At 43.4% G+C, this 19,797-nt stretch overlaps 1 protein-coding gene across 1 annotated transcript in view; it reads right to left on the reverse strand.

Moving 5' to 3' along the window:
• LOC147706481 (alpha-2-macroglobulin-like protein 1) overlaps nt 1-19,797 on the reverse strand; it is a 690,635-nt gene that overhangs the window by 46,665 nt on the left and 624,173 nt on the right. The window contains exon 22 of the mRNA XM_086929617.1: nt 5,338-5,428. Coding sequence (XP_086785743.1) covers nt 5,338-5,428 — 91 coding nt within the window. The remainder of the gene's footprint in view (nt 1-5,337; nt 5,429-19,797) is intronic.

Below are 19,797 nucleotides of genomic sequence, written 5' to 3' on the forward strand. Positions count from 1 at the left end.
GTATGGATGACATTAATTCTGTTTCGAAGGTAGGACGCTATCCAGTCTAAAGCAGTTCCCTCTATGCCGGCTTTATGGAGTCTTTGTTTCAGAGTGTCATGGTCAACCATGTCAAAGGCAGCTGAGAGGTCCAAGAGAAGTAGCGCAGCAACCCCGTTGCAGTCAACTGTATTCTTTAGGTCATCCCAGATGGCAAGGAGGGCAGATTCAGTGCCTCTTCACAGACGGAATCCTGTTTGGAAGTCTGAAAGTATGTCATTCTCTTCAATAAAGCGCCAGGAAACTAATCGGTGTCAGTGCGCTTAAGAAATTTTTATTAACATAACAGAACATAACATAACAATGAATTGTGACATCTGGGCAAACGCTAATCTTTCTATCAGTTTGCCCAGGAACGGTCCATTTGTAATGGGTCTGTAGTTATCAGGGTTCAGCGGGTCCAAGTTTGTTTTCTTCAGTAAAGGGCGTATGTAAGACTTTTTTAGTTCTTCTGGAAATATTCCAGTAGTTAAGGAATCGTTGATGATTCTTCTTACTTGAGTGGCAGCAGAGGTTGTTAAAAGAATTGTCTTGAAAGTTTGTGGTGGACAGGGGCCAGAAGGGCTGCCGGCAGGCCTGCTTGCTTTGAGCAGGTCAATAAATTCTTCGTGTGAGATGTGTTGGAATGAACTGAGAGGCTTGATTAGAGCATTCTTGGATTGTTGTTTTGTACAAGGGTTAGTGCTGGTGCTTTGTTTCTATTTTAAGTACGATTCCAATGTGTCTGCTTTGTCCGTGTAATGATTTGCCAGTTTGTCTGTGAAATCTTGAGTAACAGGATGAGTTCCTTCAAGGCAATTTGGTTTGCGAAATTCATTGAGTATTTTATAGAATTCTTTATTTGCACATTTCGCGTTTTGAATTCGGTCTGAATAGTACCTTTTCTTAGCTTTTTGATAGCAGACTTGTATAATCTGTTAATTTTCTGTGGGTGAAGTTTGTCTTGTTTGGCATTTGTTTTTAGGCAGGTACGTTGTAGCTTTCTAATTTGTTGTTTTATGTCTTTTATTTCTATGTTTCTCCAAGGCGCTTTTTTTCTTTTGTTCTGTTGTGTGGTTTTGAGTGGTATCAGGATGTCAAAAGCTTCCGGTAGCCACTCATATAGATTTTGAACAGCATTTATCCTTTCCAAATTTGTACTGGATGTTAGCTGTGTTTCCAAGTGTTCCAAATTGAGTTTGTTCCACGGCCGATAGGTGGATGGATGTAAGGTAGTTTTAGGTGAGTCGCTTACCGTTGTTTTATGTTGGAAGGCAAGCAAGTGGTGGTCTGACCATGTCACTGTAGTTATAGTTTGAAAGGTAACTAGTTCAGTATTAGCAAAAATGACATCTAGGATATGTCCAACGGGGTGTGTCGGATTGTGGACAATCTGATGCAGGTTCAATGTGTCTAGGCCGGTGATTATAGTTTTTGGATGGGTCATATTGGGTTTATCAAACCAAATGTTAAGGTCACCCAGAACGCAAAGTTTGGAGTGTATTGTTATCAGGTTTGAAACTGTGTCTAGAAGTGCGCCTGGGAATGTTGCCTTGCTAGGTGGAGGTCTGTAATGGAGCAGGAAGTTACAGGAGGAAGCTGGTGTAGGATTGCATTTCGTTAGAGAGCCTCACAGTTCTTTATGGAGTTGTTGTCAATTTTAGTGATCTGTATTGTTTGCCTGAATACAACAGCTAGACCACCTCCTTTTTTGGCTGTACGATTTTGGGTGATTATTTGATAGCCTAGAGGAATGGCTTCATGCAGGACTGGAGCCATATCTTCTCCCAACCATGATTCGGTTATGAATAGTATGTCTGGTTTTGCATCGTTAAGAAGGTCGTAGATGTGATGCTTGTTTTTAGAGAGGGATCAAGCATTTATTAGTAGACAGTTTAGTAAGGGGCCTTAGGTGATAGTGGGACTCTGTTTGGTAGAAAAGTGATCAGTATTGTGTGGGTTTGTAGCGGGTGTGTTTTTAGTGCTGGTATTAGCTGTATTAGGATAGCCATCGTGTAGCCGTTCTGTATCATGTTCCTCATCCAGCATGCTAAGAAGGCATTTTGATGGGTCTGCATTTGTATGTGTTGGAGATGGTGTTTGAGAGTGAGTTGGAGTGATGTGTTGCTTTTGTAATCTAACATTGTTGTGAAGTAGACGTGGGGAAGCAACGTTGTGACGTGTGGCATGTTGCTTATATTTTTTGTGTGTGTTTAAGGCGGAAGGTGTATGAGTCAGGGGAGGTGGTGCAGCATGTGGGTCATGTAGTAATGTTCTAAATTGTCCAATGGATGAGAGGCGGTTAGAAGAGAAGTACTGTATCGCTGTATCTGTGTTAGGTGTGGTGGAAGAGTGAAAGCTTGGCATTGGAGTTTGTTCCTTTGTGTGGTTTAAAAGGTGGGTATATGTTTGTATTTTGTGATGGTAAGTATTATGAGGTTTTGCGCTTTGAAGATCTTGCTGTGCTGGTGTGTGTGATATGTTTTGCTTTTGAGGAGTAGTGAAAAAGGGTGCTGATGTATATGTTTCATGGAATGGATTTGGTTGTCTAGTATTGTTTGTGAGAGGAGGGTGTGACGTAGAGGGAGTGGTGATGTGTTTATGAGTAGAGTGTATGTTGTGTGTATGTTATGTTATGTTATGTAATGTTAATAATTTCTTATATAGCGCACGTTCACCGGGTGGTTTCTTGGCGCTGGTGTGTAGGAGGGAATGAAGTAGAGGTGAGAGTGTTTCTCTTAGACTGGTTTGTTGCAAGAGTTACAAAGTGTGGTGGTGTGCAGTATGTGTGTTTTGCGTTAGTGTTATTATGGTAGAAGGGAGAGGAGGGTGTTTGTTGGACTACTGATGGAAAGATGATTATACGTTTGTTAGTGATAAAAGGTGGTCTGTTAGGTGTAATTACAGCAGGGACAGTGTGTCTGAATGGGATGTAGTTATGTATTGTGTTGATTGGTGTTGTGTTAGTGATGAGTGTATTGGTTAGTGGTATAGGATAGAGTTGTGTACTGTTTGTAGGTGATGGTGGATATGTGTGGTAGTTGGGATAGTAGGGTGTGTAGATGTGGTTTGGTTGGGTTTGCAGTGCAGGCTGGTACATTAATCTGTGCATAGTGTTGTGCGTGGTGTACATTTGGTGTGAGTGTGTTGCTCTGTATGTGGATGGTGTGGGTTGGGTATTCTTAAATGAGAAAAAGGGCAGCATTTCTGGCCCTAGTCCCGACGAGTTTCGAACAGGCTCAAACAGGAAACTGCCCTTGTCCTCTCTGCCCTTAACAGGCTCAAACACAAAACTGCCCTTGTCCTCTCTGCCCTTAACAGGCTCAAACAGGAAACTGCCCTTGTCTTCTCTGCCCTTAGCCTCGACGCCCGGGCAGAGACGCCCTAAGCCTGGCCTTTAATTGCCCTAGTAATCAGGTGACCCCTTCAGCCAATGGGAACCCTAGCCCTAACACTATCCAATCACAACACTAGCCCTAAAATCTAGAACCAATAGGAGACCAGGACTTTACAGCCAATCTTAGCCCTAGTCCAAGCACCCAATCAGTTAAAAAACCCTGATCTCTACGTCCAATAAAGGCCCTAGCCCTACCAGTAGTCCCAAAACAAGTCCATGCAACCAATGGCACAGGTAGCCCTAGTTCCTACTTCCAATAGAAAGCCTAACCCTACTCTAAGCGCCCACACCTAGTCCAGCAACCAATCACACCAGAAGCCCTAATCGCTACTTCCAATTAAAGGTCTAACCCTAGCCCTAGTCGCACCCTACTCCCAACAACCAATAACATAGGAAGCCCTAGTCCCTACTTCCAATAGAAATCCTAACCCTAGCCCTAGTCGCAACCCTACCATGATTGAATCGCAGAACCAGAAACCAACCAGAACCCTCAGATACCCAACCAATGAGGACATTAACCCGAATCCAATAGAAACACCAGATACAACCACCAATCAGTGTAGACATGTACCAACCACTAACGGACCATATAAGGTCCCAGCGACCTCAGAAAAGGTTTGCTGGCCAGGGAGTTGGAAGCTGCTTCTCCTGTTCAGAATCTCCTAGGAGATAAACAGGCTCAATCCACAGGTCGGACTTCAGCAGGTAAGGGCCTCACTAACTTGAAATGGTGCACTGTTTTAACATACAGGTCTTAGCACAAGTCAAAGGAGAAATTTGGAGGGAAAACAGAATTGTCACCAAGGAATGAGGGGGACAAACTACAGAGGTTGGACTGCAAATCCTACAATTCAACACACTAAATGGAGGTAATCATGGACAGGGAAAACCACAAATTTAAAACACAACACAGGTGATAAAATATGCAATTACAGGCAGGCTAAAACTACAATTTTTAACTGTAACAACCACAGGCTTAGACAGTAAACACAGAAAGTGAAAATCGTTTTTTAAACAACTTTATGTCTTGGGAAGAGGAAGCACTAGTCTGTCTCCTTACCACTTCCTGGACTCTGCTCACTGCAATCTGGGGCACAGGTAGGCTGCAACTCACAAGATGGAGGAAAATGATTTGGGGTGTACCCAGCAAGGCCTTAAGGGCCTGGGCAGATATCACTATCCCCTATGCAAGTGCCTTCCACTACACCTTGCAGTAAATGTTTAAGGTTTGGGCTGTTTAGCAGGTGACCTGCTATCAATGCTGGCTTGTTAAAATAGGGGGCTGATGTATTGAAGAGTTTTACCCATTCTGTGTCTGTTGGGAAATAGCATGGGCTAGTACGTGTTGGCCAAGATTCCTATGAGCCAGCCATTTCATCCATCAGTGAAATAATTATACACTGCACAAAATCAAATATGGATTTAATGTTTCCAGACTCTCTACAGTGTATAAAATAATTAGGAGACCTACATGACAGATATAAACCCTGCACTTGCACACAAAACTGGATGAAACAAAAAAGAAAAAAAACAACAATATTTTAGTGACATCCCTAAACAACAAAACTCAAGTAGAATACTCTTGGATCAGTCTTTGTTGCTGCTACCTTGTCTATCAGAGTTACATTAGGTTGGCCCATCGAGGGAGGAATACAAATGGATTACTCACTTTCCTATTTTAATGCTATTTTAGTTTTTTGGTTGTGCAGGTGTTGATCAGTGTTTCTTTTAGTGGTGCTTTTATCAGTTATTGTAGGTTTAAATTGAAAACAGGATGGCATAATATATGTTAATTGAGGTTAGCAGATTCAGAATGTTCATTTGCTGGTGTGGCTAGATGAGACCTCTTAATGTATAAGTCATTCATGCATTGGACTCTGCAGATCCCAGTATAGTTCATGCAGATTCTTGAAGCTTCTTACCTGATCTTTTACCAGGTCCGGAGGAGAGAAACCAGATGGCATTTGAATCTCAACCAACACCATGTTTGTTTCATGCCGGGAGCCATTGTAGCTGTGAAGGAAAGCAAATACATTCAGCTTCTTTCAATAACTCCCCCATACCCTGATGCTTTCAACTCTCATTTCTTCTTTTAAGCCCACCTTCCTATCGATTGCTGGGACATCACTGTTAGAAACCTGACACAAAGTGGCATCATTGACTCATCAGAATGCTAGGAGTAGCAGCCATAACATCATGCTCGCTTTAATGGCTGATAATATCATAATATTGACCATGTGTCCCTCCCTCAGCTCCCCAGTAGCCTTGTATGTGCTGCTGAGGGGCTAGAAGAGGGGCAATGAGGTGCAATCTCTATGGCTGTTAAGAGTCCTACTTAGTTTAGATTCCTCTTGTTGTCTTCATGATCAGATCCCAGGGGTAGCAAGTGCAGTGCAAGGGGCACTAAAAGGCATGTCTGTGGTAGCAGTTGCTTTCCCCTTGCTGGAAATACATGAACTGCATACTTGAGAGCACTTCACAACTGAAATATCAGACTTTACAAGTTCAGAAACCTCCCTCCAGGAACCTGGGCCACACCAAATTCTCCAGGTCAAGAACCTGCTCCAGACTATGAAACCACCTCAGGAACCTGACCTGACTCTGTGACATCCATCCAGGATCTGTGTCTCAGGCTGAGACAAAACTCCAAGACCTGGGAGCCAGACTGTGACATCACGGATCGAAAAAACCAGACCTGAGATTGGGAAATCACTCAAAAAGCCTGACCTAAGATTAAAGCATCATTCTAGGATCCTGACACCAGACTACAACATCAGTTGTGCATTCTGAAGTCAGACAGTGACATCATCATCATAAGCAATTGAATAAGGAGTGACTTAAGAAACCTGAGGTTACCCTGTGACATGACTCCAACAAGCCAGCATAGCTCTCTGACATTACCCTGGAATGCTAAGATGATGCATTATTCCTGCAACAACTGTAGCCTGTACCATCATTCAAGGAACCTCAAACTTATTTTTCAGAGATGCCTTGAATGGGTCATTCCTTGCTCAACTGAGGAATGCGATTATTAGCGCTCAAGTGATAGTAAGGACTGCATAAGGCAAACACTGCAAGATTTGTTTACAAATAGTTTAAGACAAAGCTAGCCACCCGATTAAGACGATTCTAAAAAAAGAATTGTCAAAGGAAGTTGGCCTGGCTTTGATGTGCCAAACACATGCAAATGCTGGCATGCATATATTTACACCATTTGTTTGTGCTTTGCCTCTGTGCAATCTGTTTCTTACTATGCCTTCCATGTTTGTACCTTGTTTTTAATTACCCAAGTTCTCAGTTCCATGTAACATGTTTCACAGTGAGACTGACAAGAAGTGAGAAGAGCACAGCTGCGGTGAGAAGAGTGAGAAGCACATAGCAGGACAGAACTGGTGAATATTCAAGAGGAGGTGTCCCCATCATCTCAGCCCCTGTTAGGTCTATAAAGAAACACAGACAGAGTCCCCATTAATCTGTGTTTACAATCAGGCTGATCTAAATTCAAGTCACCTGAAAGAGGAGTAGGAGGCACTTCTGCAGATGAAACCAGTGCTGGCATAGGTGAATGTTGAGGAGAAGGAGTTCTCTCCAAATCAGCAACACCAAAATAGATCTTCGATCCAGAATGGTAGGCACCTGAAGAGCTTTCAATGGAACCTTCTGATGAAGTGGTTAACCCTAAAGGCCCCAGATGCACTGGGGCCCCTACATGGTTGAGTTTTAGTCTGATGGCATTGCAGAGTGTCCATCTGAAGAACAGGTCAGTACTGAGTGACTCAATGACAATGTGTGTGATGCCAAACAATGTAATTTTATGTAAAGCAGTGATGCTGAATGGTATGACATCACATGTGTCAGAGATGGGATGATGTGATCTTGATGGCGAGGACACTGATGCTTTGACGCTGGGATGGATCCTGATCTCAATGGAGAACAAGATGAAGTTGTGCCTTTTGCTTATGTCAAGGTGATCAACGTCAAATGGTAGTGCCAATGCCTGGAGTGTCAGGAATTACGGTATCTTCTTTTTTCCCTTACTCCTCCTCTTTTCATTGCAGCTCTGTCTGTCTGTTCTTTGAGAAGGAGGATACTGTTTCACTGGAAGTGGATCCTTACCTGGGAGCCTTTTCACCTTTCTCTCTCCGGCTTTCTTGGACATGCGTTTTCTCTAATTTCCTCTCTACCTGATGTCCTTCTTCTCTTTGAGAGCCCAGGTGGGCATTGTGAAACTAATTTTACACTTTAGTAGAGTCATAATCCACATGACAGAACACACATATTTGGTGACTGTCTGTAGCAGCCTTTTATTATGACAGAAAAGGGCGAATTCTAAAAATGTAAAGGTACATCTATACTACTATAATAAAGGAGGAACTTTTAGCCTTTGAGGCGGGTAAACTCGGGAACCACAGCGCCAATCCACACACCTGATACACTGTTGGAATCGTCAGGGTGTGTAGATGGTTATAGGCTATATAAAATGTATAAAAACGTTATTTAAAAAATTTACAGTAAAAAAAAAGTAGTCCCTCCGAAGTAGCGCCGGCCGCGACGTGTGTGCTCACGTCAAGAGCGCGGGGAGGAGCGGCGACCAGGAGCGCGACGAGGAGCTGCGGAGGAGCGGTGACGTGAGGAGCAGCGGACAGGCCAGCGGCGGTGCGAGCAGCAGACAGGCTGGAGGAGCGGCGGCTGAGGTAAGGGAGCGGCGGACATGGCGCGGGGGAGGAGCGGTGACGTGAGGAGCAGCGGACAGGCCAGCGGCAGTGCAAGCAGCGGACAGGCGGGAAGAGCGACGTCTGAGGTATCGGGGCAGGTGGGGGACGGGCCGGGCGGGGGCCCGGGCTGCTGGACAATGTCGGGGCGGGCGTCGGGGAAGCCTGTTGCTCCCGGACAAGGTCGGGACGGGCTGCTAGTTAGCTATAAATGTAAGGGAAAATGACAAAAAATGTTCAAAAGCTTCTTTGGGATGAAATACATAGAGTGACTTCTAAAATGTAACTTTCTGACAGAATATCTTCAAAAAATGAGTTAAAACACACAAAAATTCCAAGATCCACTCTATCAAGCCAGAAAAAACTGTGACTTTCTACATAAACTACCAGTGCCAGTAGTACTTCTCATCACTGCTAAAATAAAAATATTCTAGGCCTTGCCATGTGTCAAGGGAGAAGGTTGCGCTTAAAGGTTTGTAAAGTAGTTTTATTAACGGTTTTGTCTTTTAGTAATGTAAAATATTTTTAAAAATTCAGAAAACATTGCCTTTGATAAGCTTCATACAAACGCGAAAGGGTAATGTTCTGCAGTAGGAATGCTTGACTTTTTAGCCTTTTGCTTATCTATGGAATTAAAGTATTGTGAGTACCCTACATGCTACAAGAAGTTATCCTAAAATGTATGACTATCAGTGAAGATCTAATGATGGAGCTCTGTCCGACGTCATACCAAGTGAACTGACGCTAGTTCCCAACTCCCCTATTCACTTTCTCAGCAAAACACTTTCAAAAGAAATTGGGCTGAAAAAAAAACTGGGGAAAGGGCTAGGGGACAAGAAGAGACAGCTACATTTCTTCAAGGCTCTCTCTCTCTTCGTTGTTTCGTGTGTCTTCCTTTTTATGTGAGAACTGCTAGAAGAAACCTAAATATTTCAGTTTTAAAATACACACGGTTAATCTTCTACAATAAACTCAATAGCTCTATTTATCCTCTAACATTCTTACCCTTTTTGGAAGTAGCTATTGCCTCTCTTCTATATGGTAGATTTGAATAAAAGTCTTAACTTAGTTACTCTCTCTTTCCTCTCCTACAGGAAAGCTTCAAGAAGAAAGCTCAGCAACACTTCAGGACTGCAGGTGCTGCTGTTGGTGAGTATTTAATGTATGCACGTTTTAGACTTGTGTAATAAATAAACCTATCTAGTTACGATAATTTAACACATTGCAAACAACGTTACAAGCCTTCAGAACAATATTCCCTTTTTACTGACAAGAAACCGGAATGTGCTAAGTAAAGAAATGTACTCTTCGAACTGAGGAGTTCAAGCACGAGCGCAGGTAAAATGGGATACGCTCTCAGACAGCATTTAGGGCTAGATGTAGGTAATTTAAATTTACCGATTCGAAAATACCGATTCGGTATTTTCGAATCGGTAAATGCTATGGGCCATATGTATGAACATATTTTCCCATAGGCACAGAATGGGTAAAAACCTTTGATACATCTGGCCCCTATGTGGGTAAAAAATCGGTAAAAAATACCGAATCGTTAAGATTCGGTATTTACTGAATCGGTATTCACCGATTCGGTAATTACCATTCATTCCTACGGGTCTGGAGGCCCATAAGAATGAATAGGGAAACATAGGGAAAGAGTCAAGGGTGGCAGGGTGTCACTGTGACACCATGTTGCACCCCTGATTAGGGCTGGTGTGCACATGTGGCATACATACATGCCCTAAGGGCATGTGTGTCTGCCACATGGCACTGGTGTAAATGCACACATTTGCATTTACAGAGGTATTCCTTATTTACCACCAACTAATAGTTGGTGGTAATTAACGAATCCTTAAGGCACAGAAGCACTCTTCTGCTTCCTAAATGTCATTTACCGATTCGGTAAATACTGAATCGGTAAATGATGATTCGGTAAATACCGAATCGGTATTTACCGAATCAGTAAATTTGCCACCTACATCAGAAAAAGCTATTACCGGTCGGTAATGGCCGAATTCGGCTGTTACCGACCGGTAATAGCCTTCCTACTTCTGGGCGTTATTTCGCTACAGGAAAGGAATTTAACCTGGGCAAATTGAATAAACCGATGCGTCTGACTCAAGTATGGAATTAGGGAACACCGGAACTGCGGACGCAAGCGCTGCAAGAGTTTGTCTGCAAATGCCTGAGCATTACGTGAGCTCTAATAAAAATAACGAGAGAAATACTCAAACGCTTCCACTTCTAATTGAAGCTTAGCAAGTACAATGTGCTCAAAGCAGAGTAGATAAAACTCCCACTATTCTCGTGACAACAGATACTAACTCAATGTAAACAGATACTAATACAGTTCACTAAATGTAGCAATACAGAATAAGTATTCAAACGCACTACAAAAATAATAAGGCGACAAACCAAGGCGACGGGCACTACCTTAACTAGCTAACACAACGCTAACTCACAGAAGAACTTCCATTACCTCCAAATTCCTCAGGTGAAGCGCCAGGATTCTAATGCCACAGCTGTCAAAATTCTATCTCTGACTTCAATCACTGGAACCACTAGAACCCTAAGTGGGACCTCTCCCTGTTCTTCTGGCGGCCATCTTAGGGTTCTTCCAGGAGTGGAATCTAAACCTGGCTACACCATTTCTGACCCTGCGTAATGCCTGATGCCTAATTACATTGACAGATAACCTCTCTTTAGCGTCGTCTGGTTGTGTCTGACAGTACTCCACCACAAGGGTGGCCCTTCCAAACCTGTTCATTTTACATTCATCTTTAGGAAGGTCTTTACTAAGCAAGGTGCATACACATCAGAAGCTAACACCCAAGACCTTTCTTCGGGCCCATAGCTTTTCCAAGCAATCAAACAGTACAAGAGACCCTTCTTCACCTTGGAAACTAAGATTTGTTTTACCTCAGTTTCTACTCCCTCCTTGGTCTGAATGGATCTTGGTGGTAACAAAACTCTCAATCCTGCCACTACCTTCTTTAACCCCTTGGCTGCTGGGGTAATTTTCCTGCTGTGCTGGGGGGCGGGGGCGCGCACAGCGCCCCAGTGCTCATGACGAGCTCAGCTCGTCATGAGCTACAGTGCTCCTGTGCTAATGACGAGCTGAGCTCGTCACGGCCACACACGTTCCAATAGAACGTTCAGCACAGCAGGGGAATTATCCCAGCGTGTGAGCATTCTAATGGCCATGACGAGCTCAGCTCGTCATGAGCACCGGAGCACTGTAGCTCATGATGAGCTGAGCTCGTCATGAGCATGCAAGGGGTTAACATGGAAACATTAAAGGTTGGATGTATCGGGTAACTTCAACCTAGAGGTCACTGAACTTAATTTTCTTTCTATCTCAAAGGGCCCAATAAATCTTGGTTGGAATTTTCTATTCTCTTTTGACCATAAATTTTTTGTATTTAACCACACTTACTCACCTATTTGAAAATCAGGTTCCTTACGCCTATTCATATCAGCATAACATTTGTAATCTTTCTTTGCCTTCACTAGGTTCTCTGTCGCTGATTGGTGGATGTTAATTAAGTGTTCAACTAAATCTGTGACAGCTGGGACCTATTCTTCTTGTATGTTTACTGAGAGATTGGGCTGTCTGCTAGAATTAATTAATTATTTTTGGCATTATGTCGATTTTTGTTTCGACTATACACCCAAGATGGCGCTGACTTGATACGTGATTTACTTTCATTCACTTTCGTTATAAGGTCACATGACCTGATCAACCAATCAAAAGATGTGATTGTGTTTAAAAAGAACACCTCGGGACAGGTAAATTTGATTGCCACTCCGTGACTTTGCCGGGTGAAGCATGTCTCTTTCGACTTTTACGAACGGACAAACTAGTAAGTACTTGTATTTGGCTAATGTCGGCTTGTAATCGTTGTTTCCGCTGACCAAAACTATTGGGTTACACGCCAAAGCGGCTGTTTATCTTTGCCGACTTAGTTACTGTTCGTCTGATATGCTACCACAGTTCATAAGTCCGTGTCTTGGTACCGGGCGTACCTTTGCTGACGTGTTTAAAGATTAAATATAGAAGAAACACTGCCTCATAGAGTTTCCCCCTATTTGTAGATACTTCTTGCAACATCAGTAATACTGTTCCGCATTGAACTTATAGTATCAATATAGTAGTGTCACTCAGATCTACTATATATCTATATTACAAATGTATAGGCTGAGTTTATTCGTCACGATATAGTGTGTAACATTAAGACTTTACCACTTTACGTATGAGGCTGGGTGATTTAATGCATAGACTATACCGACCTCTCTACACAACAAGCGCATGGAGTAGATTTTTGTTCTTTCATCGACATACCATCTATTTGATAATGTTACAGCTGCCTGTGGATACTCTTACTGTGATTTTATACGGGTAGTAAGTTATGTTGTTTACATCTGCAGATACCTTTGGGATCTTCCATGAATATAATGGTGATTTAAAGACCAAATAATTCGATCCTGAAACCCCAACAAAGTCTTTCAGGTAATTAATACTTGGGCCACATGATACTTTTGCGGCCTAGTGTCTCTTTGATATGAGATCCGATTTTGATTATCTTGGTTTTCTAGTGAAAACCTGCTACAAACGAATCCCTCAAATCGTGACAGTTGGTTAGAGCAGGTCTTCTCTCTTTTTTCAAGTAAGTCTGATTTTATTTATGATCAGCCATATGTATGCTAGGAAGACGCCGTTGTCCCTTCTTGAGAATTATACGGATACTGTATTATACTGCACCATATGGAATGAGTGTATGTTTGCTGATATCCCTATTAACGCATGGATAACACAGATTAATAATTTTTCTCTGTCAAATTGTTAACTGAAATGTTTTTTAAAAATGTTTTTTCAAATATGAATCTATATGGACGGCACACCGGCCTTGATAATATTGAATGCAGAGCAATTGCTTCAATTTCTCTTGCTTTTATTTACATATGAAATGAAATCAGTATAATAATTGAATGTTACTTTGTGAATTATGTTGCAACACAGAATAAATAGTATCATTGATTAACAAATGTTGTTACTTTTTAGGGGTCATCGGCACATATTTATCAATTCGTCCTGATGATGGTCTTGTGGTTTATCTTGTTAAGACCGAAACGTCGACTTCCACGTCCACTTCTGCCACTACTGACATCTTGCGTTCAGTGACTTACCTCAAACCCAGGAGTAGTCATTGTGCCTTATGTAACAGTTTGGACGCATTCTATTGTACTGTTGGACCAATGAATGTATTCCTTGTACATTAGGATTTAGTATGTTTGATTCTAACAACTGATGAAGAACCCTTATAACTGCTTCAAAATAATAATAATTTTGATACATAATCTTCTTGTGTTGCTTCCATTCCTTGAGAGCGTCCTTAATGGCTATTAACTCTTTTTCTGTTATGGTGTAGTTCACTTCCGCTTTGGTCAGTTTTCGAAAACGAAAGGCGAAGGGATGAAGCTGGCCTGTTCTTTTATGCCGTTACTATAACACTCCACCCAAAGCTAAATTCAAGGCATCTGCTTCCACTTAAAATGGCTCTGATGGATCAGAATGTAACAAAATGGGTGCTGTAGAAAAGGCCTCCTTCAGCAGCACAAATGCTTCTTCCGTCTCTTTGGTCCATTTAAAAAGAACTCCTTTATTTAGTAATTTTGTAATTTGCACCAGCTTCTTAGAGAATTCTTGGATGAACCTCCGGTAGAAGTTTGCAAACCCGATGAAGCGTTGCACCTCCTTGACTGATTGCGGTGATTTACACTCCAGGACTGCGTCCACCTTGAGTTTGTCCATTGTTATTCCTTCAGGAGACAAGATAAAACCCAGGAACTCTACTGAAGGTACTCCAAATGCACATTTTCCAGCTTTACAAAAAGACTATTTTCTCCCAACTTTTGTAGTACTCCTTTGATGTGCTTCTCATGTACTTCTTCATTATCGGAATATATCAAGATGTCGTCTGTGTACACCATAGCACACTGATCAATATAGTCCTTCAGGACGTCGTTGATGAAGCGTTGCAAAGGCCATAGGGCATTACTTGATATTTGAAAAGCCTGTATTTAGTCCTTAATGCAGTCTTCCACTCATCATCTTCTTGGATATGTACAAGAGGATTGGCCTCTCGGAGATTCAGCTTGGTATAAATTCTTGAACCTTTAACTTGATCCAGGAGGACCGAAATTAGAGGCAAGGGGTATCGATTTTTTACAGTAATGATTATTTGCTCTATAATCAATACACATTCTCAATTCGCCCCCCCTTCTTTAGTATAAACAAGCATTTGCAATGCAATAAGTCTCGCAGCATTAAAGTTTGAGTTATTGGCATTGTGTATGACAATGCATTGCATAAATTTTTTAGTAAACTTTGAATTGGTGAGCAGTTTGAGTGTGTGCAAGAGTATGCTGTTGCTCACAGCTGTTATTATTCACACAGCTCTAATGATGCACCTCACCACAGGGCTGACGCAGTTATTATTCACAAAGCCCAGGCGGGCCATCCCAGCAACATTGGATATCTCCGGAATTGTATTTTACAGACTGACATCATAGCACAGTTATTCGAAGAGGAAACGAGCAGCGCACAGCTGGCGAACGCATCCCCTCAGCCGGAGCGAGCCTTCAAAACACAGATGTCTCGACTCGAGAGAGAGAGAGAGAGAGAGAGGAAGTCGGGATTCAAAGGAGCGCTCGGTCCCGTGGACTCTGGTCTGACCTGGGCTGGGCACCAGCAGCACGTGGGCACTGTGCAACAGGGGGGCACAGTAGTACAACCGGCAGTGCTTGATTTGTAAATGAAAGAGTGCCGGTGCCCGAAGCTCCTGCTGAGAAGTCCACGTTGAGATGACGTAAAATTCAAACAATTCACGGGGATTAAGGCAACTGGGACTGCACCAATCTAATTATTGGAATAATGTAAGCCAGACTATGGTGCACAGGACCAGAGGTTCAATACCCCTAAACCCCCTAGGATGAGAAACCCTTCAACAACAAACCCACTAATTTTGTCTAGCACCCATCATTATATCAAAATCATCATTTCATTTTCATTTGAATTCAGCAAAACACAATTCAAAGGGCATAGCATAAATCAGTTATTGTCATGATATATAACACCAACCCAGCATGCACCAGGCTCTGAGGGGGCCACGAGATGGGAGAAGCCCCGAGTTGCTCGCGTCTTGGGCGCTTTGCCCTGCCTTTGTGGGCTCTGGTGTATGGGGATTTCTCCTGTTGCAGCCCTGCGCAGGCGGGCTCGGCTGGGGGGATTTACCTTGCTTGCCCGGCTTGGGTTGTGGACTGCTGCCTTTGCCTCAGGGGGTCCCGGTCCTGGATGTTTCCGCATGCTCTCCCTTCCCTCTGGCTGACGGCGTGCGGCTTGTGTGTTCCTCTTTTTGGGATTCGCTCTGACTTTCTTGTACATGGTGCGGTGTGCATTATGGTTCTGGGTGCGTTGGTTCTGTCACCTTACGGCTCGTAGCCTCCACTGTTCCGGTTTTGGTGGACTTGCTCATGCATGCACCCCACGTGGTTATCCTGCAGCGTCACTGTCTCCGGTTGCTGTGCTATGGGTCTGGCTTCTGTTGGTGCGCCGTACTCTGGGTGTGGGTTGGTCTATTCCTAGAGGGGCTTCAGGCAACAGGTTTTGTCTGTATTTGCCTGCTGCTTTCTGGGAGGTTTGCGTTTGATTTTTTACCACTCTGGGTGCGTTGGTTTCCCCCTTTGTGCCTGGTGTTATTGGGCCTGCTTCTGTGCGGGGAGTCTCTGTGACCTATTGGATCCACGGAGGAGGACGCTACGGCGTGCGCGCACTCCTAAAAACGAAACCTCTGGTGGGGGCGGGACTTCCGTTTTGTGAAGCCCGCGCCCACGGAGTGCCTGGAGGAGCAGTGGTGACGCGGGGCTCCCATGCCCGCGGTCGAAAGCTGCACAAGTCCGAAGTGCCGGTGAGCGGGGAAGGGGGGGATGCCTGTATGTGTGCGTGTGTGTGTGTCTGTGTGCGCGACGGCGGAGGGGTGGGGGCGGAGGGGGGGGGATGTCTCTCCATGCGTGTATGTGTGCTTGTGTATGTGTGTGCGCATGCGTGCAGGGGGAGGTGTGCCTGTATATGTTTGCGCTTCCCAGGAGACAGCCACGGCGAGCGCGTTCGCGCGCGCGTGGACAGCGCCGATTGCCTTTAGCGAGATGCGCGCGGCCAGGTGCTGTCTCCTGGGAAGCAGAGTCAGTAACAATAGATCTCGGCGAGTACAGCGCTTACGCGCTGTATCGCTACGAGACCTAAAAAAATGGCAAAGAGACAGATGATTGAGATGGCTGGATAAACCAGTTCTCTAAGTATTTCTGCAAATATTCCTTCAGATGAGTGTTCTCTTTCTCAGTCAGTGCATAGTTGCGACAGCAGGGCAAATTGACTCCTCGCTCTAACTCGATCTTGCAGTCGTACTTTCTGTGGGGAGAAAGTTACTCTGCTTCCTTTTCACTGAAAACGTCTCTGTACTCCATGTATTCTTCCGGAAGTTTGACTGTAAGTGTTACACACACACTGGCTCAGTTTTCACACAGATGAGTGGCTGATGTCACTTTCCGATCCCGCTTCGAGTTCTGGTAGCAATTCTCCTTGCAAAACTCTGAATCCAGAGTTATAGTTCTGGAGCTCCAATTGATTGTGGGATTGTGTTCAGTGAGCCAGGACTATCCCAATATCAACTAAAACCGTGCAGCGTAAATCAGGTTAAATTGTAGTTGCTCGCAATGACCATCTGCAGTTTCTAATTCCACCAGCTCAGTTTGACTCACTATGGGTCCTGAGGACAAATTTGTGCCATCTACTGCCTGACGGCTTCAGTGTACTCCTTCTTAAGGGCCTTTATTCTCATTCTCTCTACAAACCGCAAATCACAAAAATTACCAGTGCCTCCTGAATCTACCCTTACTGTGGTCCCTTTCAAACAGGTCTCTCTGAACCTCAATGTCATCTGTATGATTAAATAGGGTGAGGAAGATTGTAAAGTATTCGCCAATGTGTGGTTCTTAGGAGTTGTATCCCAGCTTGCATCCACCAGTCCAACTCCTCCAACTGATAGTGCTTCGAGTTTTCTTTCAACGCTTGTTTTGACTTCTCAGGGCAATTTTGAACAAAATGTCCTTCCACACCATAGTATAGACACTGCTTATTCAATCTGCGTTTTGCTTTTTCCTCCTTTGATAGGGGACCTCCTATAGTTCCAATCTGCATAGGCTCAGTTCCATGCTGATTGTCGACCACTCTGGCTACTTCGGGCCTGGCTAGGTCATAACGCAGGATACTGGGACGGAATTCCCCTCTCTTCTCACCGCTTCTTTCACTTTGCCGGAAGTCCCGTCACTAAATCGATGAGAGCCGAAATTTCAGTTGGCCGATTAGGGACTTGAGCGAGGTCATCTTTCAACTCTCTCTCAAGCCACAATAAAAGACTGCAGCACATTTGTCCTCCGGTCAGTTCTTTTCCACCTCTAATTTGTTAAATTGAGTCAGATAAGCTATTAGTTCTCAATTACCTTGTCTTAGTAATTCTTTATCTGTGGCTTGGGACACTCAACGGTGATCGAAAATCCGGTGAAACTCTTTCTTGAACTCCTCTAAATCATAGAGCATAGGGTCATTTCTGGAAACCAATGGCATGGAACATCTAGCAGCATCTCCACTCAGATATGATAATATGAATGCTACATGTGACTGAGCATCGGGAAATACTGCTGGCCTACACATAAAATGTAAAGTGCATTGTGTCCAGAATATCTGTGCCTTTTGGGGGTCTCCAGCAAACCTCTCCAGTGGGGCCAAAGGAATTACCGGCGATAACGAGTGAATTACTTGTGTGGTAACCTTGGTCTGGGAAGTTGTTGGGTCACTGACAAATTTTTATGAAGTCGTTGGAAACTTTAATGTAGGTTCTGTGACTAAGTCATTCATCTCAATAGCTAATTCTGAGGTTTCTCTTCTTAACTCTCTATTTTCTTCTCTGACTGCCATTATTTCTTTTTGTATCCCCTCTCCCTGTCGTTTTAAATCTAAGCCTTCCGCCATTCTGGTCAGGTGCAATAACAACGTGGGCACTTCACTCTGTCAGACATCACACCAAGTGAATTGCGCTGGAGCAGACTGATGCTATTTCCCAACTCCTCTATTCACTTTCTCAGCCAAACACTTTCAAAAGAAATTGGGCTGAAAAAAAAAACTTGGTAAAGGGGTATGAGACAAGAAGAGACAGCTACACTTCTTCCAGTCTCTCTCTCTCTTCGTTGTTTCTTGCATCTTCCATTTTATGTGAGAGCTGTAAGAAGAAACCTAAATATTGCACTGCTTTAAAACACACACTGTTAATCTTCTACAATAACTTAATAGCTCTATTTATCCTCTAATATTCTTACCCCGTTTGGAAGTAGCTATTGCCTCTCTTCTATACGGTAGGTTTGAATAAATGTCTTCACTTATTTACTCTGTTTCCTCTCCTACAGGAAAGCTTCAAGAAGAAAGCTCAGCAACACTTCAGGACTGCAGGTGGTGCTGTTGGTAAGTATATAATGTATGCACTTTTCACCCTCAGACTTGTGTAATGAATAAACCTATCTAGTTACGATAATTTAACACATTTCAAACAACGTTACAAGCCGTCAGAACAATATTCCCTTTAAACTGACAAGGAACCGAATCATGCTAAGTAAAGAAATGTACACTCCAAACTGTGACGTTCAGGAACGAGCGCATGTAAAATGAGATACACGCTCAAACATCATTTATTTTGCTACAGGAAAGGAATTTTTCTTGGCAAATTGAATAAACCAATGCCTCTGACTCAAGTAAGAAATTACGCAACACCAGAACTGCTGAGGCAAGCGCAGCAAGAGTTTGTCCACAAATGCCTGAGAACTCGAGCGTTACGTGAGCTCTAATAAAAATAACAAGAGAAATACTCGAAAACGCTTCCACTTCTACTTGAAGCGTAGCAAGTAGAATATGCTCCAAGAGGAGTAGATAAAACTCCCACTATATTCATGACAATAGATACTAACTCAATGTAAGTGGATACTAATACAGTTCACTAAAAGCAGCAATACGGTATAAGTATTCAAACGCGCTGCAACAATAATGAGGCGACAAACCAAAGGCGATGGGCACTTAACTAGCTAACACGATGCTAGCTCACTGAAGAACTTCCATTACCTCCAAAATCCTCAGGTGAAGTGCGAGGATTCTAATGCCACAGCTGTCAAAATGATATGCTGACTTCAATCACTGGAACCACTAGAATGCTAGTGGGACCTCTCCCTGTCCTTCTGGCGGCCATCTTAGGGTTCTTCAAGGAGTGGAATCTAAACCTGGCTACACCATTTCTGACCCTGCGTAATGCCTGAGGCCTAATTACATTGACAGATAACCTCTCTTTTGCGGCGTCTGGTTGTGTTCTGACAAGAACAGAGGATTGCCCGAGATTGTTTGCTCTCCAAAACAGAGGAAAGAAACCTAGTCATATCTATGTTAATATGCAAATTCAGAGTGAGACCTTAGATTCAAACATGTCGATTTGAATTTTGTGAACAATTCTCATAGAACTTGTGGGTAAGCGAACACTATGTGAAGATGAGAGGAGTCCAACCTTTGTACCCAGTCCA

Source organism: Lissotriton vulgaris, chromosome 7 (genome assembly GCF_964263255.1).
Source record: "Lissotriton vulgaris chromosome 7, aLisVul1.2, whole genome shotgun sequence".
NCBI lineage: Eukaryota > Metazoa > Chordata > Amphibia > Caudata > Salamandridae > Lissotriton > Lissotriton vulgaris.